General features: G+C 35.8%; 2 protein-coding genes across 3 annotated transcripts in view; both read right to left on the bottom strand.

Moving 5' to 3' along the window:
- Positions 1-3,467, bottom strand: part of LOC127978687 (glutathione S-transferase A) — a 209,307-nt gene extending 205,840 nt beyond the window's left edge. The window contains exons 1-3 of one of the 2 annotated variants that reach the window (XM_052583558.1): positions 3,212-3,467; positions 3,013-3,078; positions 647-752 (exon numbers count right to left, since the gene is read on the bottom strand). In XM_052583558.1, the coding sequence (XP_052439518.1) occupies positions 647-752; positions 3,013-3,078; positions 3,212-3,379 (340 nt within the window). In that variant the 5' untranslated portion in view covers positions 3,380-3,467. The remainder of the gene's footprint in view (positions 1-646; positions 753-3,012; positions 3,079-3,211) is intronic. The other variant, XM_052583556.1, reaches the window with a different exon arrangement.
- Positions 3,468-15,039: 11,572 nt separating this feature from the next.
- msto1 (misato mitochondrial distribution and morphology regulator 1) lies at positions 15,040-24,973 on the bottom strand. The gene is made up of 14 exons (XM_052583518.1): positions 24,761-24,973; positions 23,127-23,256; positions 22,410-22,479; positions 22,249-22,324; positions 22,101-22,164; positions 20,883-21,048; positions 20,674-20,788; positions 19,462-19,596; positions 19,230-19,382; positions 18,869-19,000; positions 17,422-17,606; positions 17,120-17,224; positions 16,897-17,009; positions 15,040-16,098 (listed from the first exon to the last, which is right to left on the bottom strand). The coding sequence occupies exons 1-14, from the start codon at positions 24,842-24,844 to the stop codon at positions 15,842-15,844; spliced, it is 1,785 nt and encodes a 594-aa protein (XP_052439478.1). The 5' UTR covers positions 24,845-24,973; the 3' UTR covers positions 15,040-15,841.
- Positions 24,974-25,106: the final 133 nt, after the last annotated feature.

The raw sequence follows: 25,106 nt of genomic DNA, 5'->3' as shown, positions 1-25,106 counted from the left end.
TGCACATTCTGTCATCTCAGTCTCACTGAATATTCTTCTGAAACACGCCACAAAAATAAACACATCAGCAAATACACAGACATGAGAATTATCTAAAGAAAGCTTGAAGTGTCTGTTTTTACATGAAGTCAGTCAACTTTGAATTTAGCTCAGAAGAAGAATGCAGCAGCTTGATTCAGCAGAGAAGTTATTTTTACTTATATTAGTGTGACATAAACTTGTACAGGCTGAAACTTTCCCCAACTATAATGCCAGACTAAAATATGTATAATCAAGTGAAACATTCTAAAATACAAGTGCATTCATTGCATCTAAATGTTGTACTACTCATTTGCATTTTAGCTCATATTTTCTAGTGATTTATTAAAGGGAATATTTGCAAAACATGATTTAAAAATGATTTTTAAGTTAATTTTGAAAGTAAAGCTTCTGGAAACAAACGCTCCTCAAAAGATCCTGAGGATCAGATTTGAGACTCTAAAACATGATTGATGGAGAATCAAGTAAAGCTGAGCTGCTTCAGTCCAGTAAGAAATCATCTGGAGATATTACTGACCTCATTCTGACCTTTACTTGATCAAAATCAGGAAAGATTTTACACCATAAGCAGAAGTGTTGAAGTGTGTTAATTGTTGAGGGCACTTACACAATTTATGCTGCAGGTTGTTGGTCTCAAACATTCGCTGGTAGACGAGCGCTTGTTCAACCGGGTCGTCTGGGATCAGACGGGTGCCTTGAGACTTAAACGCGCTCTAGAAACCATAAACACACTCCTTAGTCATCAGTCTGAGATCTGTAGTGTCTGGACCTATTACTTTATTACAAAATAATGACAAAAAAATTAAATTAATACTACTCTTCCTTGATAAACATGTTTTCAGAGTCACTTTGATATTTTTCTTGGTGTTTAAAGTAAAAAATGTCTGTGTGTTACTGAACTAAATATTCCCACATTAAGCAATATAAACTCTAAAGATAACATCAGAACTCAGTCAGTGAAAAATAAAGATCTTAGCCTATCTACTCTGAAGAAAGATTATCTGATGATGAAAACTAGTACTAGGAAGTGATTATTTGTAACTTTGATAGACAATACTTTTTTGTTGTTTATTTATTTCTTTTTTGTGTGTGGTTGGGGGGGAAATTAGTTTATTTTTTGAGAAATTTATTAATTTGTAGTAAAAAAAATATATTTTAAATAACAAAAAATAATTTTATGGCTGCGAGATGCCGCTGACTCAAACGCAATATTCTTTTGTGTTTGTGTAACAAAAAGAGACATAAGAAATTCATCTCTGATTTTATCATACTGTATTTCTGTATAACATAGACTCTTAACATGCTCTAACATTTTCAAAGAAATTTGCATTGTCACAAATCTGTAGCATTTTTTTCTTATGTTCAAAGAAAAAAAAACTCAATTGCGATTTATATAAACTGAAATTGAGAAAATTCCTAATTTTGAGAAGTCACTTATCTTTTTTTGTTTTTTATTCCATGGCAGAAACAAAAAGTAAGAATTGCGAGGTGTAAACTCAGAAGAGCTTTCAAATTTTGAACGTTTTAATGCTAAATTCTAGGGCTGCACAATAAATCGCATGTGATATTTAATCGGCATCTTGTCAGTAAAGCCGGTTCTGTAATCAGCTGTAAATCTCCAGCACATGCATGCTTTCACATGGAGCAGAATTAACTACACAGAGCCATTGTTTGCTGACAAGCTGCACAAAACCACAATCATATTTTGGGCATGTTTTGTGCAGCTTGTCAGTGAAGAACATCTTTGTGCAGTCAATTCTGCTTCACGTGAAAGCGTGCAGGTGATGGAGATTTACCACTTACAGAAAATGAGACGTTAAACCCAGTATTTCTTTCGAAAAACCCTATCCGAATTTGCCCATTGGCCTCTGGCCATCATGACCTCTGAACAATACCCATATCTGCTGATTGGCTTCATCACTCTGTCTCTTCAGAGTGAGTTGTGGGTGTTCTGGCACAATATGGCTGCCGTCGCACCATCCAGGTGGATGCTGCACACTAGTGGTGGATGAGGAGATACCCCCTTCTATGTAAAGTGCTTTGAGTGTCTAGAAAAGCGCTATAAAAATGTAAGGAATTATTATTATTATTATTATTATAATTATTATTATTATTATTATGTGTCCCTACACCTTAACTATTTTTCAATTAAATACTATCGTATATTAAAGTATATATAATGTATTATTATTAAGTACCAATTATTAATGATTTCCAAATAACTATCTTCTGCTCATCAAAGCTGAATTTATTTGATTAAAAAAAAAAAAAAACATAATAATGCAAAGCAGAATTTTCTTCATCATTACTCCAGTATTCAGTGTCACATAATCTTTTAGAAATCATTACAATTTTGCTGCTTCATATTTTGTGTGGAAATGATGCAACATTTTTTCAGCATTTGTTGCTGAATATAAAGTACATTATTAATACAATTAATAATAATAAAAACATTTTAAAATCTTATACAAATGTTTGAGTAGTATAATTGTTTTCACAAAATTATTAAGCAGCAAAACTGTTTTTAACATTAATAATAATGCAGCAAAACCGCATATTAGAATGATTTCTGCAGGATCATGTGACACTGAAACTTCTTTGTAAACAACAACAGATTTATAGAAGTTTCTAATGATGAATGTTGCATTCCGTCCGTGATGTTTCTTTTCGCAGTTTATTCAGGTAATAGCTTATGGCCATTTGCGCGATTTCAAACATCATGCAAGTAAACAATTCCCCACTCTATTGCACTCAGCCACTAAAAAAAAAAAAAAAAAAAACCGGATCTATGCGAAACACGAGTCGTCGTCCCTCAGAGGTCGGAAAATAACGAAATCCTTACCATATCCGAAATCCCTGTGAATTTAACCCAAGCTTAGAATAGTGCCTAACTGCAATTAAACAAACGATTTTACATTTGAATCGATAATGAATCGAGATAAATTCAAAAGACACGCTCCTTCAGTGTTTTACCTCCAGATACAGACACGCGGCAAACGACTCGTTCACGGCGATATCTCCATGCTTGAAGGTTGGAAGCTGCAAATAAAAAGTGCAATATTAAACAGAAGTTTGACAATTGTTCCGTCACTAAATTAAAGCTGCATACACGGTAAACGCCTAATGCACTCATAAGAAATCAGGCACAGGTCTGTAATGCATCTGAGCGCACCTGAGCTCTGGGATTGAGAGCTTTCACTTCTTCACACTTGTGTTCGTTCTTGTCAAAGGACAGAAGTTTGTGTTTGTATCCCTGCAGCATCTTCTCCTCCAGCGTTATAATGACTCTCCAGCACGGCGGAGAACCAGAGCCCCAGTACAGCATCATACTCTGCGCCATGACCGCTTATAACGCGTTTATTTGAGAAAAATGATTTATACTTTGCAGTACGGACCACAGATTTGACTGCGTCACGCTGACTTTTGACACACCCTTATAAGCGCTTTCACTGAGGGGCGGGGCCTCGCCTTCTGCCGGCCGGAGATGGAACTACGGCTCGTGTTTTGAATTAGAAAATATTGGAAATATTGGAAATATTGGAAATATAGTGGTGCTCTGGTGTTAATGATATCAATGGAATAAAAAATATACATAATAATAATGAATAAAAAGTAAATTAACAAATAATAATTAAATAAAAAAAATATAAAATTAAAAAACTTTTAAAAGAAAGTCAAAGTAAATAAAAAAAAATGCTGAAATAAATTCTATGTAAAAGATTTTCACAAGAATACAAAAATAAAAACTCTTTAAAATGTTATGTATTCAAGGACCTGTTTGGTGTATCTATTAACTAAATATGATCAAACATGATTAATTTATTTATTATTACTCTCTATGGATGCCAGAAAAGCTGCCAGCTGTTTTATTTCAGAAAGGGTTTCATTGCAGAGTGTGATGCATGCAGTTAAAAGAAAAAGATAAACTTTAAATAAAATGTTTTAAATTTGTTTTTATTGTTTTTGTATATTTTAAACAAGGTAAATCTTTCTGATTTATTAAAATAAAAAGTCACATACATGGATCTCCATTCACCCTAGAACCAACCCTGCTTATGACAACAAACTGTTAGAAGAAAGGGATCATTGGGGTTCTATATAGAACCATAGGGTTCTTTACTCAACTCCAAAGAACCTTTCATGCTAAAAAGGTTCTATAATGACAAGAAAGAACCCTTTTGGCACAAAGGGTTCATATCTTGAATTTTGTGATCATTCACATGCATTCATAAATGCATTTGAATACAAAGAATAATGCAGTGAAAGAACGCACTCAAAATGCACAAGCGCAGTAGTATGACTTCATCATGTAACTTTACAATAGCCTAGATGCATGCACTTTTTAGGCACGATTTGTTTAGTTTTTGAATAAACTTGATACTGTTAAAAGGCACATCATTAAAACAAAAAATACAAGTTCACATTTCACACCTAAACAAGCGTTGAAAATGTAATTACAACTAGCTACTAAATTAGTTAAAAATGCCTATCCATATACAGCTATGATTTGCGAACCCAAACTGACTCAAATGATTCGCGATGCCGCTACGAACTCCCGAACTGACTCAAATGATTCGCGATCCCGCTCCAACTCCCAAACTGGAGTCAGATGACTCAAATGATTCGCGATCCCGCTACGCACTCCCAAACTTATTCAAATGATTCGTGATTCCCAAATTGACTCAAATGATTCGCGATCCCGCTACGAACTCCCGAACTTATTCAAATGATTCGCGATCCCTAAGAACTCCCGAACTGACTCAAATGATTCGCAAACCTGCTACGAACTCCCGAACTTATTCAAATGATTCGCGATCCCGCTCCAACTCCCAAACTGGAGTCAGATGACTCAAATGATTCGCGATCTCGCTACGCACTCCCAAACTTATTCAAATGATTCGCGATCCCCAAATTGACTCAAATGATTCAAGATCCCGCTACGAACTCCCGAACTGACTCAAATGATTTGCGATCCCAATCATGCTATAAAAGTGTGCACATTGAGAGAGATAAACAGCAGATGTTCATGTTAACATCTTCTTTAACTTGAGCAAACGCTGCTAATACACATACATTTGTTAATAAAGTAAATAAAACAAAAAATGAATGTTTTAATGCTACTGAATAAAAATAAACGATCCAGTCGAAAGTCTGTGCTCATCATGACAGGACCTGGATCGGTGAGCTGCGTCTCGGGCCGATGACGTCACTTCCATGGAGGCATGTTGTACACGCCCCCGTCCATTGACTCCGCCCCCACGTCAAAACGGTGCCACAAAGAGTGACGTGCAGAGTCGCAAGCTCAAACTAGACTGACATGCAAAATAAAAGCAGCGTTGCAAATAAATTAATAGATATGACCATGGAAAATATGTATTGCAAAATCATTGCTTTCGCGCTGTTTCATTTGTTTTGCAATTTTTAACTTTTGTTTGCAAAAAGCAAATGTATTTTCCTCAATACTTTACATAAAATGTTTTAAATTTGTTTTTGTTTTTATTGTTTTTGTATATTTTAAATAAGGTTAATCTTTCTGATTTATTAAAATAAAAAGTCACATACATGGATTTTTCTGGGCTAAGCCCCGGATCTCCACTCACCCTAGAACCACCCCTGGACAGGATCATAATGAGCCCTGATTTCTTAGTTGCAGAGATAGAGCCTTCGTGTCACCTCACTCCACAATAATTCACATTTTGAGAGATGATTCACTCTTCACTCTTTAACTTATACTTTAATATACAGTACATTCAAAATCAGATACGTTCTTATAAACTTATCACTCATCGATCAAACGTTTGTCCGCTGAGCCCTCGTTGAGTCATGATAAGTGCGGGTCGGGCTATGAGGTGTGATTTATGCATTTACTTTGCTAACTAACCAATGGGTCGTGTTGATCATCGCGTACCTCGCCGTGATCAGAAGCCATGACTAATGACGTGTGATAAGAAGCCCACACTTTCATCGAGAGAAGCTACATGAGGTCTGCGCGTGTCTGCAATATATTTTGCATGTTGTGTGTGTGATTTTGTCTAAATCTCTAAAATGCAATAGAGTGGTGTTTTTTTGTTTGTTTTTTGTTCCGAGTAAAAATAAAGAAAAACCCAGTGTTATAACATTTTAGCACAACCCCAAATATTTCATAATCTTCAGAATGTTGACGAAAATATTAAATGATACTGAAAGGTTTTTGTTACAGTGATCTGAATTCATATCACGAGTGTTCACTGGGCAGGGAAGTTGCCTGCACTGTAAATTCTAGTTAGTAAATCTTACTTAAAAAAAACATGCAAACCAATTGCCTTGAAATTATATACAAATGTATATACTATGTGCATATTTCAAACAACTAATTTAAGTTTAGCTAACTCAAGTAACATTACCTGCAACTCGGAAATACTATGTTTTATTTACTTGAACAGCAATCTAGTTTTAACTGATTGTCTTAGAAGAATGAGTTATAGTTACTTCAGTAACTTAAGTGCTTCAAACATCGATTCCAAATTCATGAAAACAAGGTTCTAATCTTCAGGTAATTTATATTTTATATATTTTTCAATGCAATTTTAACTTGTAAAACATTTTGAAACAAAGCAAAGTCTCATTTTTTTTAATCAGTGGAGGTAGAAGTACAATGAGTTTAAATATGGCAATGAGTTGGCCACACAAGTTGCCAATGTTTTTTTTTCTGTTTTCTGCCAGCAACCAGTGTTGAGATCTTAAAATTGGAGTGAGGTGTTCATGTTTGTGACTCTTCAGAAGAAGTCTGGCTGCAGCGTTTTGGGTTTGCTGAAGGCGTGCAATCTGAGATTTAGATAAACTGCAATATAAGGAATTGCAGTAATCTAGCTGAGATGTAACAAACCCATGAACAGCCATTTCTAGAGTTTTGGGAGTGAGAAAGCCTATGATTTTAGACAGTAGATGAAGTTGGTAGAAACTGGATCCGATAGCGGAGGAGATGTGTTTATCAAATTTTAAATGCTGGTCAGTAAGAACACTTAGGTTTCGCACCCGAAGATCTGAAAATTTATAAACTATCCAAATCAGGACATACATGCTGATAATTCTCATTAGAACCAAAAACAATTAATTTGGTCTTGTCTTCATTTAGGAAGCATTGCTGAAGAGAGATAATCGCTGCAGAACTGTTTCTTTGGATTGGTAGATAAATTTGTGTATCGTCTGCATAGAATTGAAAAGAGACTACATGTTTCCTTAAAGGTTTAGTTTGGCCAAAAATTAAAATTGTCATTAATAACTCACCCTCATGTCGTTCCAAACCCGTGAGACCTCGGTTCATCTTCTGAACACAGTTTAATTTATTTTAGATTTAGTCCGAGAGCTCTCAGTCCCTCCATTGAAGCTTTGTGTACGGTCTACTGTCCATGTCCAGAAAGGTAAGAAAAACATCATCAAAGTAGTCCATGTGACATCAGAGGGTCCGTTAGAATTTGTTGAACAATCGAAAATACATTTTCAATACAATACAAAAATAACAAAACTACGACTTTATTCAACATTATCTTCTTTTCCGGTCTGTTGTGAGCGCGACTGCTGTGACGGTTGATGTATGACGTATGTCACAGCAGTCACACTCACAACAGATTGGACATGTGAAAAACCTCATAAATACACCAAAAAATGTTGAAGTTGACCCAGCACAATTTTCTCCAATACCTTAGAAATGAATAAGGCAGAAATTGGCATAACGTTTTATAGAACAGAAGAATCCAGTGAAGGCTTTTTGAGCAGGGAGTGACTGTAGCCAGTAGCCACTTTAAAACAGGGACAGAGCTGGTTAAGAGACACCAAACCTTGACCAATTGAATCAAGGATACATTTTAAGAATCTCGGGTGGATAATGTCGTCAGAACAAAATGAGGGTTTGAGCTTGTCAATCCCCTCCTTCAGTGCCTGGAATTTAATAGGTCCGAAGGCATCTCGTTTACTGTACAATCTGCCTTTCTACAGTGTTGTCTTAGAAGACAGCTATCAGAGTTTTGCCACAGTTCAGATTTTTGTTTGTGTTCATGAGGCTTAAGGGGGGCACTAGCATTTACAAACTTGAGCCAGGCAGAATTTAAAAGAAAATCCTTAGTAGAGAGTATAGTGAGGAAGGCAGTAAATCACCCCTAAACAAACCGGACCAGTCTAATTGAAGAGCCCGAGCTTCAAAACTGGAAAAGGCAGTTATAGGGACCAAAGGACAGCATGCAGAGAGAGAATTATATAAAATTGTTACTATCCCACCCCCTTGTCCACTCAGACAGGGAGAGTTAAACAATTAACAGTCAGCAGGGACCAGATCTGAGAAAGGAGTGAGATCACCAACCTTTATCCAGGATTTCGTGATGAACATGATGGGGGAGAACAGGACGAAGCCACCGGGACGAAGCCACCATAAAAAACTCATGGGAAGAGTCAGAGGGAAAGCAAGCCAGCTGATGAGCTTTCAATTTTACAATGTATCCTCCATGGTTGCCTCATTTTCTCCTTTGCTTTCTCCGTGGGATGTTGAAGGGCCACCGGCGGATACAAACCAGGATGACTGTTCGGAGCGACTCGTGAGTTTTCTCAAAGGTGCAGTCTGCAGAGTGTAAGAGCTCATGAAAGTGTCCTCTACAGAGTTGAGGATATTCAGTTTAGAGATAGAACTAACAACCAGAAAATCACACACGAGAACAACAGGCTCTCTGTTGCAACAAGAAAGTGCAACAATTGGGTTGACCCCTGAGACTGTTCTTTGCAGTACTACCCTGAAATATGATGGCAGTAGATGCAGGGTCAAGGCAGAGAAGATTTGGGGAAGTATTTCATCGTCAGTGATAGTCAGCAAGCCAACAGATACTAGTGCCCAGACTGCATCAACATCAGACACCTGTATGAAACCAAATGAAAACAATATTAGCAGGAAAAGGTGGATGATCAGTATCAGTGTTCATTTTGGCAGCCATTTTTGATTTAGTCTTAGTCTTGAGACAAAAATGCTTAATAGTCTTAGTCACATTTTAGTCATTTGAGTCTTTCATAGTTTTTATCTAGTTTTCGTCAAGTTTTAGTCGACGAAAGGTCATTGCATTTTAGTCAACTTTCAATCACTATAAATACATTTTATTTTATAAACTATTTTATATGTACTTTTCAAATTAAAATAATCATACATTTTTCCCTCTTTACTACTCATAACTCATGTGCATGCTCTCACGAACTCGAGAGAAAAGCCAGTTGTGTGCTAACATGTTCATACAGATCAGGGGTTCCCAACCACATTCCTAGATCAACGTCTCCTTAATCAAACACACCTTCTTCAGATCATTAGGTTATAGGCTCTAGGATGGGAACCACTGATACAGACATGTTCACTATTTTCTTCTGACAAAACTTTTTTCTTGTTCGCATTGGTGCTGCTATGAAATAGCCCAACTGACGACTGCTGCCATTTATGAGAAATGAGCACGAGGAACAATGAACTATAAATGTTTCTGTAATGCATCCATAAAAAAAACATGTGAGATTGATGTTTGTCTTCTAGCCCCAACTTTACTGCTTTTTTAACTTTAGCCAAACTGGTGTCCCAAACAATGCCTAACATTTCTAGCACTACTGCTACTGAGTCTCGATTGCCTCAATAAGGTATTCGGCTTCGGGCACACCCCTACTGCGTTAAAGTAACCCAGCATCATGGTTTACACATTTTAATACATCTTGTTGAAAAAACCCAAGATATAATCACGTTAACATTTATGTGTTTGCATTTTTGTGTTTCTGGGTTTTTCTTGCTGGGTTATTCTCATAATAAATTATTCTCATAATTCTCATGGGTTAATACATAAGTAAGAATACAGTTTATTTAGAATGCACTTTTCTTTTTCTTTTTCTTTTTTTATTTCAGCAAATGCAAAAACCACAGAAATACAGTTGCAATAAATAAGAAAATTTGTTCTGAACGACATGTCTGTCTGTTTTAACTATTATATTTTGACATGTTTAACTATTTAAATACACAGTGAAATGACATTGACAATTACAATTTTAAAAAAGAGAATTTAAAATCATTTAATAATGTCCTATATTAAGTAAAGACTCCCCAAAAATGAAATGAAATTCTGTCATTTATTACTCACCTTCATCTCGTTACAAACCCGTAAGATCTTTCAGACCAGGGTGAATAATTAAAGACAGAATTTTCTTGCAATACTGTTGGTGACTGCCAAATTTCAAATGGAAAGCAAAGTTCATTTGCAAATGTATTTTCCATGTATTATGTGTAATGTGTCTGTAACATTTAAAAAATACAGTGTCAAAGCAGCTTTACAGGATAAAATAGGAAAATAATGTGTAATAATGCAAAAAGACAACAGTAAACAATCAATTTTCAGTTAAAGTCAGTTCATCATTGACAGTGATTTATCATCCAGTTCAGTTCAGTACAAATAGTATCTGTACAATCAAGTCAACAATATCGCTGTCAACTAAGCAAGCCAGAGGCGACAGCAGCAAGGAACAAAAACTCAATTTTTGACAGAATTGAGAAAAAACCTCTGAGAAACCATCTGAGAGAAAGGTGGTGGTAATGCACTTATTAGTCTGCGATCCAACATAAAGCAAGAAGCGTCTCGGGCGTCTGCTGCTGTGAACGTGCGTTCACAAGAGTTCGTACGGTTCAAACATTGCGTGAATCAGAGGTAAACAATATAAATACTGTTCAGTTTCTTGCACAGACTGATCATTTGACTGATCCATCTTCTTTACACATCGATGTATCATCACAAGCCTCAGGGTTGAATTTGGATTTGTCTGTGCATGTTTTTTTACGCTCATAGGTTTTTTTACCGTTGCCATGCATAATACGGCGGAGAGCCTGCAACGCCTGAAGCTAAAAATCATAATTTGTGTTCTACTGAAGAAACAAAGTCACCTATATCTTGGAGGTAAGCAGATAAACATCACATTGTTATTTTTGGAGCTATCCCTTTAATACGCTGGCTATATCGAAACACACTTGCACAATACTGGCACACAGATGGGAGATCACACTTCATATGCACACACAGAAATTTCTATGACAAGTCACGCAGGTACTGGGTAAGTCCTTAGCTTTAAAATAGTCCATATATAAACACTTAGGCCCAATCCCAATTCTACCCCTTAGCCCTTCCCCTACTCCTAATTTTCGCGTGTTCAAGTGAATGGGTAGGGATGTCTCAAATCTCTTTTGGTTGGAGTGGTAGGGGTAGGGGAAGACCCTTTTTACAATACATATAATTGCAAAGCAGCTTTACAGAAAATTACATTTTCACAATATTTAGTAGTAGTTTATCAGTGGAGACTGTCAGTTTATGTGCATATGACAGAGATTCTCGGAAAACTTTATACAAGACGTAGTCAACCAGATGATGAACACTATTATCAGCAATTATTATATGATGAAATCAAACTTAGCAATATTTGTTAGTTCTGTATGTTGTTTCAGGGTTAGGGATCCAGACTGGAGCTTGTGTAAATCCTAGTTAGAAACAAATAGAGACATAATTAGCATAGCTGATGTTCCAACCAAGTAAAATTAATTAGAGCTTGGCTAAAGAGATGTGTTTTTAATCTAGATTTAAACAGAGAGAGTGTGTCTGAACTCCCGACCATTATCAGGAAGGATATTCCAGAGTTTGGGAGCCAAATGTGAAAAAAGTGTGGTAGAAGGCTAGTTAGGTACGCAGGAGCTAAACCATTTAGGGCCTTATAGGTAAGTAATGATAATTTGTAACTGATACAGAACTTAATAGGTAGCCAGTGCAGAGACTGTAAAATTGGGGTAATATGATCATATTTTATTGACCTGGTAAGGACTCTAGCCACTATATTTTGGACTACCTGTAGCTTGTTTATTGAAGAAGCAGGACAACCACCTAGAAGTGCATTACAATAGTCCAGTCTAGAGGTCATGAATGCATGAACTAACTTTTCTGCATCAGAAACAGATAACATTCACAAATACGATTTAATTATCCCACATACATGGTATGTTTAGCAAAGCCAGAAACAGCTTTAAATCAGAATATATCATCAAATAAAAGCAACATTACGACTTAATGCCTTGACAAAGCAAGAGACAAACTTCTCTCAGCTCAGAAGGAAGTGAACTGAGCGAGCAAAGCATGCACGCTTGTGCAGGAACAAGTATTAAAGTGACATTGCTGAACAAATCTTGAAGATCATATACATATTAACTTATAACAATAAAATAACAGATAAAATAATTTATATTTAATAGAAAAGGTGAGATTTTGAGTGAAAATAATATAAACAAAATAACTCTGTTACACTACCATAAAAGTGTGAACATGGCATACATCTGAAAGGTCTCATAGATTAGAATAAAACAACAGGGTTCTAGATTTTCTGCACTGGTGCGCCTAAAGTAAAAAAAAAAAAAAAAAAAAAGGAAGGTGTGCGCAAATTTTCGACCAACTTGCATTTAACACCGCAGTTTTACAAGTTCGTTTTTTTTTTTTTTTATCGCTGTCCATATAGTCAATATTGACTTGTAGCCTAAATTATTAACTGGTCAACATAAAGTTCTTTATTTGAAACCCAATTCTATAAGAACGGTAACTTACTGAAAAGTGTTGGTGCTTAAAGTGTTACACTGAGCTGAAAATCAAACGTAAAACATCTCAAGATAAATGAAAACTGTACATCTCATGGCTCAATGTCTTATGGACTATCCTTCAGTGCAGTCACATGCCCCTCGGATGTCCAACTCCTGTAGTTTGGCCTTCTTGATCTTTGGCCTTGGCTAAACCAGCTGGCCACACTCTCTAGCATCACAATCTTCCCTCTACTAGGTTTCGGTCCCGTTCAATTTTACATCCTAACTTCACCAAACATGCATAGATTCTTTGATCAGATCGAAAGATTTAGTTCATAGAGCTGTGACACATGAAAGCAGGTGCAATGAGGCAGAATTTTCAGAATCGTCATTATTTTCAGAAAATTCTCTCGATTAAAATGAGCCCAATCATACAATAATCTGTCATTTAGATCTGAAGATATTCTTCATGAAATTATAAGACATAAAACTCCAAATGCGCACACGCTGCAATATTCTCATGGCTTTATGCCTTTATTATTTCATGAAACATGCTCTGATTCTCACGACTGAAATTAGTCCAAAATCAAAACAATCCATCTATAATTATGTATCTTTTAAAACTTTCAGAAATTCAGTCTTTGAATGCACCCAATCATTTTGATCAACACATAACCAGTGCTGCTTACATCTTCTAAACCGGAGTGTACCCGTGTATTTGTTCCATGTACTGTAATATGTCTGAAACCTCAAACAGCTCAGATAGTCATGTCATATATCATCTGAAATGGTCAAATACGAACATGAAAAATTTCCCTTGATCACACTTAATTGACCTATTTCCCAGCATGAGAATATTCAAATGCAAAAATTACCATTAAAATTTCTATCAGACTATACTTTTTGACTATCCTGGCTACATTCGTGGTGTTACAAGTCGTTATTTTTGTGTATGGCACTCAGAAAACAACAGTATTTAAAAATCCTTTGGGCAGTCAAGAGCTAAACAAAATCGTCACAAAATACTGTAACTTTCAGATACTTTATACTATCAACACAAAATTTGATGCACCTTAACTTACCTTATTTATGTCCTGAGATTTTGAATGTTAAATAAGACGGATATGAAAAATTTCTCTTGAGCACTCAATTTTCTTACATTTTTATCAGTTATTTTTCAGCAGGAGAAATGTACAAATGAATTTTTTCTTTCACTGAAAGTCAGAGTTGAGCAGTAACTAGTTAATAGTAATTGAGTCATTGTAATAATATTACTTTTGCACTAATTAGTACTGTAACTAATAATAATTTCAGTAATAATTTTACAGTTACCATCCATAAAACAGATTAGTTACTAACCCTTTAAGTTCGATCACTATTAAAGCTAGAATGTCCGCTAATGTGTTTATTTACAAAAAGGCATGAGTGGTAAAAATATACATTTCATAAAACTGCAATTAAAATATATTATTTTTATAGGCTATACGAAAAAAAAAGAAAAGAAATACAAAATAATTAGTCTGAATAAGCTGATCTGTAGCATGTTAAATGGTGGTTTCCTAGACTATGAATGGTACACCCGCCTAAACTCACAGAAGTGGTTTGACCCAAGTCCTCAGCAGCCAATGACACTGACCCGTTGAAACTGATTTTTAATATGTTGCGTAAAAATTCACGTGTTTTTGACCCTTTTGGCCTTCCATATTGGCCATGTTTAGCATACACAACTAACTCTTTAACAGTTAAATACTTAACATACATTAATTAGTATTCAAAATCTTTAGTACTTTCCAATTTTCTTTATTTTTAATTGGTATTTGAACTTGGCATGTAGGACACTTCACACTCTTCCATATTGCAATTGCATATTAAAGGAGCAACCTACACTGAACCATATGCACATCAACTCATTTCACAGCACTCTAGTATTTCGGCCAATATAATTCTTGCACAAACAAACAAAAGAGACTTTCAAATCTGATCTACAAACCTGATATAACTTCAATGTTACAAAATGCTTAATCACAAATATCTAATTTTGACCAATATGAAAATTTAAATTCAGGCATCACTTATTTCCGCAAGTTGTTCCGAATCCAAACATGCACTGTATCACTTTATTTCTGCAGTTGATATTAGAAGTAGATGTTTTGACGAAGGCTGGTTGTCGTTGCCATTGACTTCCATTGTTTTTTCCCTCCATTCTAACTTGAAGAATAAGTAAATGCCAGAATTAACAACTTTCATTTTCGAATGAACTATTCCTTTAAGTTCCTTAGTAGCTTTCTTATTTCTCAACAGCGCCATCTATGAAAAAAAGAAGAAATGAGACTCCAAGAGATGAGAGAGATCAGTAAATATCAATAAAGTTTGTGAACTCATTTGATTTTGAAAAATAAACTAGTCCCACGTAATTTGAAAGGTTTATATTTCATTCAGATTAAAGCAAAGAATAAAACAAACAAACAATAAAATGATTTCATGAAACATGTATTCAGTAGCTGATGAAGGTCAATGTCCATTTTAAATAATAACCGTTAACTTTCTTGAAGGGTATAGCAGACCTACAATTCACTAACAATTCAATAACCCAATTTCATATATATTGCGTGTATACATATATGATGTGTATATACACTAGTCAACACTTGAAGTGGATTAAAATCATTCATCTAATTTGCCTTCAAACCTAAAAGTGTTCGTTTAAGGACAACTTGAACTTTATTTGATCCACTTCAAATGCTGACTACTGTGCTGTCACTATATAGAAGTACATTTTATGAGGTTATTATTATTATTTTTTTAGATACAATAGCCTTTAAGTGTCTTTTCAAAATTTCTTCTAAAATTAGCATTTTTATCATGCAATAAATGTTATTTTGTGCCTGGTAAAGCCTTATAAAACTCATTTTAGAAGACAGTTTCAAATGGCACTTAGAGGCTTTTGCATCTGAACTCTTGATATATATACACACACATTTATATTGATCTTTAATTGGGAAGCAGGTTCAATGAGGTTTACATAAACACAGACATGAACAAATGTGAGAAAGCCACCACGTCTCCTGCTCACAGTCTGCTCTTCTTCATCTCTCTTCATTATGCTCCAGCTGTTTCTGAAGGGTGTGTTCAGTGAGCTGCTATCCCATCATTCCCGGAGGCAGCATGCTCTGAGCCGCGGCGTCAGCGTGAGGAAGAGTCCGCTGGAGTCTCCTAGTCATCATCATCCTCATCCTCGTCAGATGAAGAGCGGGAGAGGTCGAGGCGGTAGCATTGTGCGAGGCTGCGGAGCTGCTCCATGGACTCGGAGATCTCGGCCGGCTCGGGGCCGTGTGTCAGGAAGCTGGCGGACACTCGACACAGATCCAGCGCAGAACAGGCTTTCTGGAGCTCAGACAGCTGGAGACCCACAGCAGGACTGGACTGAAGACACGTCAGCACAGGAAGACCAGCCACCGGCTGACAGGAAGCTGAGAGACACGACCAACACATGAAGAAAACCGCTCCGCCAACACTCACGAGACAAACACAATACTGTTATATCACTGATTATCAGTAAATCAGCCGCCTGTTATATAGCAAACAGAAACCACTCGGAGGATTCAAGAGCAAAAACAAGTTCTATTCCAAAAACAAGTCGCTTTGGAGAAAAGCATCTGCTAAATGAACCCGAAACATATGCATCTACTATTAGTATTACTGGACAATTACTAATCAATTATCTATTAATTTAATGATTAATGCATTATTAAAAATATTTAACAAATTAAATTAGTTCTCTTTCCTCCCATGCACTGTGAATTTTTTAATGCATCTTAACGAAAAAGTTGCGTAAAATATGCGGACTTCGAAACAAAATAAATCACTTATTTGGTTTCATCTCGATGCATTTAGCAGACGCTTCTATCCACAGCTACTTACAGTGCATTCAGGCTATCAATTTTTATCTAACATGTGTTCCCTGGGAATCGAACCCACAACCTTGTGCTGCTAACACAATGCTCTACCACTGAACCACAGGAACACTATAATTATAAAAACTAATAGTAAATAATAAAAGTTGTGATGAAATGGCAGTAGAAACTGATGATTTCTTCTGTGTTGTGATGTACATCTGAGTGAAATGGATTATTGAAGAAGAAAAGCTAATATAGGGCCGGACTTGCTGATTGGATGTTGAGATGTGGGCGTCGCTCTCAACATGTGGGTGTGGCTTGCAGTGGAATACTGTGCTCCACAGGAGCTGATGGTTATAGAGCGACACTCACTGTAATCAGCAGCGCTCTGGTTCTGGAGGAAACCCTGCGGAGTCAGAGCCGGACTGAAGATCTGGGGGAACGGAGGGGTCACTTTACTGGCGCTGGACAGCAGCTGAACCGCCCTGCACACACACACACACACACAGAGAGCGAGAGATACGGCATGACGTCTCAGAGCTGAAGATCAGTGCAGTGCTGTAACAGTGAGAGAGTGTGTGTGTGTGTGACTCACAGTGGTGTTGATGGGTAATGTGATCTGATGTATGCGGTCAGAACATCCTCTCCCGAGCGCTCGTAGTGCAGGGAGCTGGGCGGCTCTGTGCCGGGGAGCAACGGACTGCAACGAATAATACTAATATCAGACAATATTCACAGTGTGGTTTTATGACTATTTTTATCATTATATTTTTTACATTTATTTTTAGTTTATTTATTGGTACTTCCTAAACGATAATAAACACACTGCTTTGAAAACGATGCTCTTCAACAAGGAGAATCAGTCAAGCTGCAGCTGTAATGAGTAGTTGGTCTGACCTGACTAAACTCTGTCCGTCTAAACCTCTGAGAGTCACTGACTGGCCGAAACAGCGCCCGTCTCCGAGCTCGGGACACGCTGATATGGGTCTCCAGGGCAAAACATCACCTAACGCATCCAGAGCGTCTGGGAGACAGCCGCCGTGCATCATGGGAAATGGGACAGAGCTGTACGCGGAAACAACCTGCAAAACAAGACCCCATGATTTCCATGATGTGGAAAGAAAATTAAACTATCATGAGAGAAACACAGAAAAACAAGCAGTCTTTGCTAAAGCCTACCAAAATAAAAGTTCAGTTTAAATGAATTACGAAAGAAAGAAATATCACTATAGTACAGCAGAATTCATTTATTTTATTAATTCTTTTGTTATTCATGCAGCAAACCTCCACCTTATTTGACAAAAATTTTATGTTTTCTTGTAAATGAATTGTTATATTTACACTTGTTTACAACTTTGATGAAATTTTTTTTTTTTTAATTATAACTATAGGTATAGGCTATATATTGTACGTTATAGGCTATATATTGTAAAATATTTAATAAATTACTGAATTAAATTATTAACACAAACACCATCATGGTAACACACATGAATCTAATCATAATGCAATTTACATTAATTTAACAACATTAAATGTAACACACAACCTTAATGAAAACAACAGATAAGAAAAAATAAGGAGAACTCTATTATTAAAAAAAAAGAAAAAAAATCTAATTTGTCAATTTACGGTTATTCACTGTAAATAATACATTTTTTTTCTCTTGCAAAAAAAAAAAAAGGTATACTATCGTAAAATAACATGTGAAGTCCAATACCGTTTTTCACCGCATATAGTAGGGGAACTTACCATTAAACAGGTTTTTACTGTAGCATTTTTACAGGTTTTTTACCGTTAAATTCACAGCCATTTTTTACATTGTTCTTTTTCCACTTCAAAAATAGTATACTACCATAAAATTTACATCTAATGGCAAATATAGTTTTTCACTGTATATAGTAGGGGAATTAACCATTTAAATTAATTTAATGTAAAATAAATTTTTTTACAGTCTTTTACCGTTAAAATCAAGGTCATTTTTTACTGTTTAGGTTTTCAGATTTAAAAAAACAGTATACTGCCGTAAAATAACATGTAATGTCCAATACAGTTTTTCCACTGTATATAGTAGGGAATTTACTGTTTACCATTTAAATGTTTTTTTTTTTTACCACAGCAATTTTACAGTCTTTTACCGTTAAATTCAAGGTAATTTTTATTTCCCCCCACTTATAAAAACGGTATACTGCTGTGAAATAACATGTAATGTCCAATACAGTTTTACCCTTAATATAGTAGGGGAACGTTCTGTTAACCATTTTAGAGGTTTTTACTGTAGCAATTTTACAGTCCTTTACCGTTAAATTCACAGTCATTTTAACAGTGCGGCGGTTATACCGACCTTCCTTCCCGAGACGGCCAGAGCGTCTGAAAGCTGCCACATGGGTGCGCTGTTCTGTCTCAGTCTGTACGAGGACGTCATACAGTCCAGCGCCAGAGCCAGGACCGAGCTGGAGTGATACCACAGCATCGGCTGAGAGAGACGGACAAACACATCATGAAATAACCACGGAAAGCATGCTCAAATACACAGAGCATCAGTGGAGAGAAGGGATGCAACGATAAACACAATAGTATAAACAGAATATCGGATTTGGACAGAAAATGCAAGAATATTATCGGTATCGGTAGGAAAGACAGGAAGGGGCATGAACTAAGTCAAGAAGTATATAAACTAAAGACTGAATCATCAGAGTATTTACGTCACAGTTGAGCAGCGGGAAAGCTGTGGGTGGAGGTGGGCGTCTCATTAACCCGCCTCTCAGGGTCAAAGGGCAGAAGAACGAGCTGTGATTGGCCATCTGGAGTGTTCCTAGCGCACAGTTCATCATGTGGTACAAGTCCTTTATAGAGCTCTGTCATCAGAAGACAACACTGATTTAGCCACAGATGAAGTGATAGTGAACGAAAGCAGGAACGCTTGAATGATCTCACCGTTTCTGGGTGATTGACAGGTGCCACGCCCCAGGTGAGGAGGCCACGCCCCCCGTAAGAGTCCTGCAACAGCTCCGTGACCTTTGACCCCAAGCCTGAGAAACCATCAGCCAGATCACACAACACCTGAAAACCCTGAGCAGGAGAGAACAGAGGCACGCTTTACATTTGAATGTATGCGAACATAAAAGATTATTATATAGAATAGAGTATAATACATACATACACACATTATTTAAAAACTAAGGAAGACTATGGAAGCTTACTTCTGATATATAAGAATAAGCAAACTTTCTCAAGTCAGAATTATGAGAAAAAATTTTGAAATTGTGACTTTAATGCTGATATCATTAAACACAAATTCTTGATACTGACACAAATCAAAATTACGGCATAAATACCGGTAGTCAAAATCATAATATACTAGGTCAATATTATGACATGCCAAGTTGAAATTATGAATTAAAACATCAAAACTATAATATAAAAAGTAAAAATTGAAAATTATGAAAGAAGGTCAACATTAAGATATAAAAAAGTAAACATTTTAATATAAAAAGTTGCAATTATGACACAGAAAGTCAAAATTATGACAAATTAATTAAAATTGATATAAAAAGTTTTGATAAAGCAAGTCAAAATCATGACATAAAATATTGAAATTATTAAATGAAATGTTGAAATCAAGTTGCAACTGACATAAAAAGTCCAACCTTTTTAATAAAAAGTCACATTTATGACAGTCAAATTGAAATTATATAAAAAGTCCAAATTATGACACAAGACTCTAAGTTATGACAAAAAACACTCAAATTAAATAAAAAGTCGAAATATGACATCAAATATGTGACAAAATTATAAAAAAAAAAAAATTGACATTAGTCTTCCACTAAGAAAAAAATAATTTGGAAATCTTTGGCGTTCCCCGAGAAACTTTGTTTGCTAGAAAACCTTTGCATTCCTCTGAGAATTAATGCATTCGCTCACAAAAACACTCGGTGTTCACTTGAAAAGTGTTGCTTCCTCCATCAACACAAACATTCAGAAAACTGATGCAAAGCACTGAAATAACAGTTTTCCTTTCCATCTCCATTTCAAAAGAGAACGTTTGTCACAAATGCGACTCAAACGGGCTTAGAAACCTACAGGACCGGGACACATCCCTGAGGTTTCCAGAGATTCCCGGCGATGTGTTTGTGATCCGTGGTTTACCTGCAGATAATCGCACTCCTCCACGAAAAAATGCAGCCGGTCCTCCAGATCCTCCAGCACTGAGCCCCGTAAGAGCGCCTCGCCCTGCCCGAACGCCTCCAGACGCTCCGACTCGCTGCACACACACACACAACACAACACAGCGGTTCATCACACACTCATCATCATATATCCAGAGCACCCTGTGAGTACTGGACTGTGAGACTCACCCGTCGTGGTTGTACTGGTTGATGATGGACACGGTGCGCGGATGAAGGTGGATCCTCAGGAAGTCTGACCACACCCTCACACTCCCCTCCAGCCAATAGGATCTCTGCATCCGCTCCAGTCTGCTGTTCACCGTCTCCATGGCAACTCCCGCTCCCGCGCTGCTCACTTTAAGAGTCACACACGCACAATATTTCACGCTTGATTTACTGCGTCTGCTCAAAGAATAATAGCTACACTTAGAGTAATGCAGAATAATCATAATACAGAATCAATATAATACAGAATAGTCGAAAAACACAGGCAAAGGTTTGAATTACATTTTCATTATTTAAAAAAAAGTTAACATTTCTGAGTGAGGTGTGATAGTAACTGAGAAAATTAAATGCAAGATGAAAGATAATTTTGGCTTTAGATGGTTAAAAAAATAAAATAGAGATTGTTGATGTCAGAAGCAAGTTATAAATGAAACTTTTGATTTCATCTTTAATATCCCTTTATATTATCTAATTTAATGAATTTAAGACAATGCACTGTGCTGTTCTTTAGAAAAATAAAGTGCATTGATGAATTGTTCAATTCTTTGTTATTTTAATATAATTCTAATATTTGCATAGTATTTTACATTTTTATTTTAGAAGCCTATACTACACTAATATTTAATAATAATAATAATAACCTAATAGACAAATTGATTACATAACCTAATAATTTTAGTATATTTTATTCAAAATGTATTATATTTAGTTCAGTTGTATTAGAGTTTATTTTGATATTTTCTGGTTTCACTACAATTTAAGGTAAAGTTTTAGTAATTTTGTCGTGTATTTTTGTAATTTGTATCAATTTTTTCTTTTTCTTTTTTTACAGGTCTATACATTTTTTTTGTTTGTTTATTTAGTACTTCAAGATAAAAAAAAATAAATAAATAAAAATCAGAAATGCTGTTTTGGTAACTACCTGAATTAAAATATTACATTTGCATATGTTTTATTTCAATTATTGTTCAATTTGTTTGACGTAACCATATTTTTATTCAAGTTTTAGCTGTAAATAATAACCTCACATCAAGATCAACGGATCGATTCCAAGGGAACGCATGAACTGATAACACAACGCAACCCATTTGGGAAGAATGCATCTGCTAAACACTTATAAATGTGAGTGATCTCCATGAATAGAGATGTAAATCAGGGTGATATAAAGTCTGTCAGTCGTACCGGAGCAGTGAGCCACAGCAGAGGAAGAACAGAAGAAGTCCGGCTCTGCTAGTAAACCTCCCGTCTAGACACACAAACACACACAGACAGACAGTGTTCAGACGCGTGCGTCCCTCTCTCAGATCCTCATTATCACAGTCACACTCACGTCCAGACTGTCCAGCTCCTGTAGGAAGGCGTTCTTGGTGGGAGGGCTTTCTTTATGGGTCATGACCTGTCCTTCCCTGAGAGCAGAGAACAGACTGAAACACAGCAGAGATGCAGAGAAACCTGAACAGACCAGGATCAGGATCAGGATCAGGGTCATACCACGTAAATGTGCTGTTCTCCTTCTCTGTGCCATACAGACTGCCCTCCTTCCTCAGCGTCTGGAGACTTCCTGAGGATATCAACACATTACACACACATCAACAACACCAGATCACACTCAGATGTGTGACAGTAAAGTGTCCATACGCACAAAAACATTTCTAAATAATGCTCTGTTTATGGATTGCATTGATTTCATCTTAAATTCAATTCCAAGCATGCATCGAAAAATGCAATGACATAATTAATGAATTATTTTTAGTAATTTAATCACAAAGCGGTTTAAATGTTTGTGCAAGGGATTTTATTATTGAAAACTAAAAATAAAGGCCAAAAAATTAGTTGCTTGAAATAAAATAAATGTTAATTGAAATAAAATGAAATCTAAAAATCAGTTTTAACTTTAAGTACTAAAATAACAACAAAACTCATATAAAAAATATATAGACATATTTAAATTAAATATTAAAAATAAAAAGGATATAATTTCTATAGCTTTAGCTTAAATTATAATGAAAACAGATAATATAATAATAAAACTATTTTAAAATATTATTAAAACAAACAATAATAGCACTAGAAATCTACATCTAGATTTCTATTTTAATTCTATTCTTCTGCCGTTATATACTGAGATTTCCCGAGTCTGATGAAGGATGAAACCCGTAGGATCCAGGGTCATGCGTGTGTGTGTGTGTGTGTGTGTGTGTGATTCACCTTTGAGGTCCATGGCGATGAGTCGAGGTGTGTATGTGACGTGTCCACCGAGAGTAAGACCCTCTCTGAACAACATGTCGCTTTGCAGCTCTCCGAGCGGCGCATCGCAGTCATAAACCAGCGCCGCATCCTACACACACACACACACACACACAGAGATCAGACCAGACGCCTACAACACACTCATTAAATCTCCGCACTTATATACTCAACAAATCTACATGACACATCAATGCACTTCAGTGAAGATTAGAGTATTTCCATGTTGCATGACAGTTACATCAGGAGATTGTGCGAACACTTGATCATAATACTCAGTTTTATTATTACAGTCAATCTTCCTAGCTAACAAACACACATTCTGCTAACTTTCTATTTTTGAAGGTTTTAGATGTTTGTGTTATGTAAAAGTAAGATGAAGTCCAATTGATTTATCGCGATTAATCGTGAAATAAAAGCGTTATCTGTGTGTGTACGGTGTATATTTCCACACACACACACGTATGTATATACAGAACAATATGTTATGTTTATATTAAATATATTTATATATGATAATTTTGATTATAAATATAAATATCTACACGTAAATATTTTCAAAATATGTACTGTATGGGTGTGGATTATATATATATATATATATATATATATATATATATATATATATATATATATATATATATATATACACACACACATACATACAATAAACACACATATATAATGTAAACAAATTTTTTTATTTTGGCAATCATTTGACAGCACTAATAAAAACTATTTTGACATACTTAGATTAAATTAATTCTAAAAATTATACAGACCCCCCCCCCCACATAAACACACACAAAATTAAAAAAAATTTAAGCTAAAATGTAAATACAAACAAATTTAAAACATTACTAAAAACTATATTAGCAAAGATAACGGAAACACCATATCATCAAATTTAATACCAATATAACAGATTTCTTCCAAATCATCATATTAATCAAATGTGTGCTTATTTAACTGTACATGTTTATAAAATATACTGGATTTTAATCACTAATGTTGGAGATTAATTTCATAACTGTTATTGGAAGATCCACTTTTGTTATTTTACGAATATATTTGGAACGTTACTTCGAAATGTGAACGTTCTGAAACAATTGCAACATTTAAAAGATACATTTGAAGAAACGTCCAACTCGAAGAGAAATGTTCGATGAACGCTGTATAAAGAACATATTGAGAACATTATTAAAGATCAGACATCTGAACTGAAGTTGTATTGAGGTTACTGTGTTGGTAACTGAAAGTCTTTAGTTTTGAACGTTTTGTTATTGTTATAAAATCATAAAATATGAATTCAGGATCTCTTGAGATTTATATTTAATCTAGAAACTGTAAGATTATTTATCCTCTTGATTTCGCGCCAGTGATTTCTAATGGTAATGTACCATAGTTTTACTGTAGAATCTATTGTTACTTTTCTAACAAACAAACAGACAGACAGACGGACGGACAGACAGACAGATAATCTTTTTTATGGAAGCTGACAGCTCGTTTATCACTGATCCACTGATCTGATAAATTGATTCGTCACGCATGTAGCAGTAAATAAACCGAATACATTCGCTATTAATCAAACTCACCTGTAAATTCCACCAGTGCGTCCCGATAAAGTTGGAATAATGCCCCAGCTGGAGTGTAATAATCTCCCTACACGTACCGCTCATGATGCCCTTCAGATATTAAAACATTTTAAGTATCAGTTCAGTCAAAATAAGCAAGATATTTCTCATATTGCGTCCTGAAAACACACAGCGGCGACACAGACAAACTTCCGCTTGTGTGCGCGCGTCCCTCTGTCAATCCCGCACTCTGATTGGCTGTCACAGCGCACGGAGCGTTGTGATTGGCTGATGGAGCTGTCACTCGGCGATGAGTTAGTTTGGTTTCACCGCGCCTGTCCGGCGCACATGTGCAGCGCTAATAAAC

Source organism: Carassius gibelio, chromosome B19 (assembly GCF_023724105.1).
Source record: "Carassius gibelio isolate Cgi1373 ecotype wild population from Czech Republic chromosome B19, carGib1.2-hapl.c, whole genome shotgun sequence".
Classification (NCBI taxonomy): Eukaryota; Metazoa; Chordata; class Actinopteri; order Cypriniformes; family Cyprinidae; genus Carassius; species Carassius gibelio.
This window is presented reverse-complemented; position numbering and strand designations above follow the sequence as displayed.

Coding starts and splice junctions, on each gene's coding strand:
- msto1 (XM_052583518.1), bottom strand. CDS start 24,844: ATGAGCGGTACGTGTAGGGAGATTATTACACTCCAGCTGGGGCATTAT. Junction 21,049..22,100: donor TGCTGTGGCTCACTGCTCCG/GTACGACTGACA, acceptor TGACTCTTAAAG/TGAGCAGCGCGGGAGCGGGA. Junction 20,789..20,882: donor AACCAGTACAACCACGACGG/GTGAGTCTCACA, acceptor GTGTGTGTGCAG/CGAGTCGGAGCGTCTGGAGG.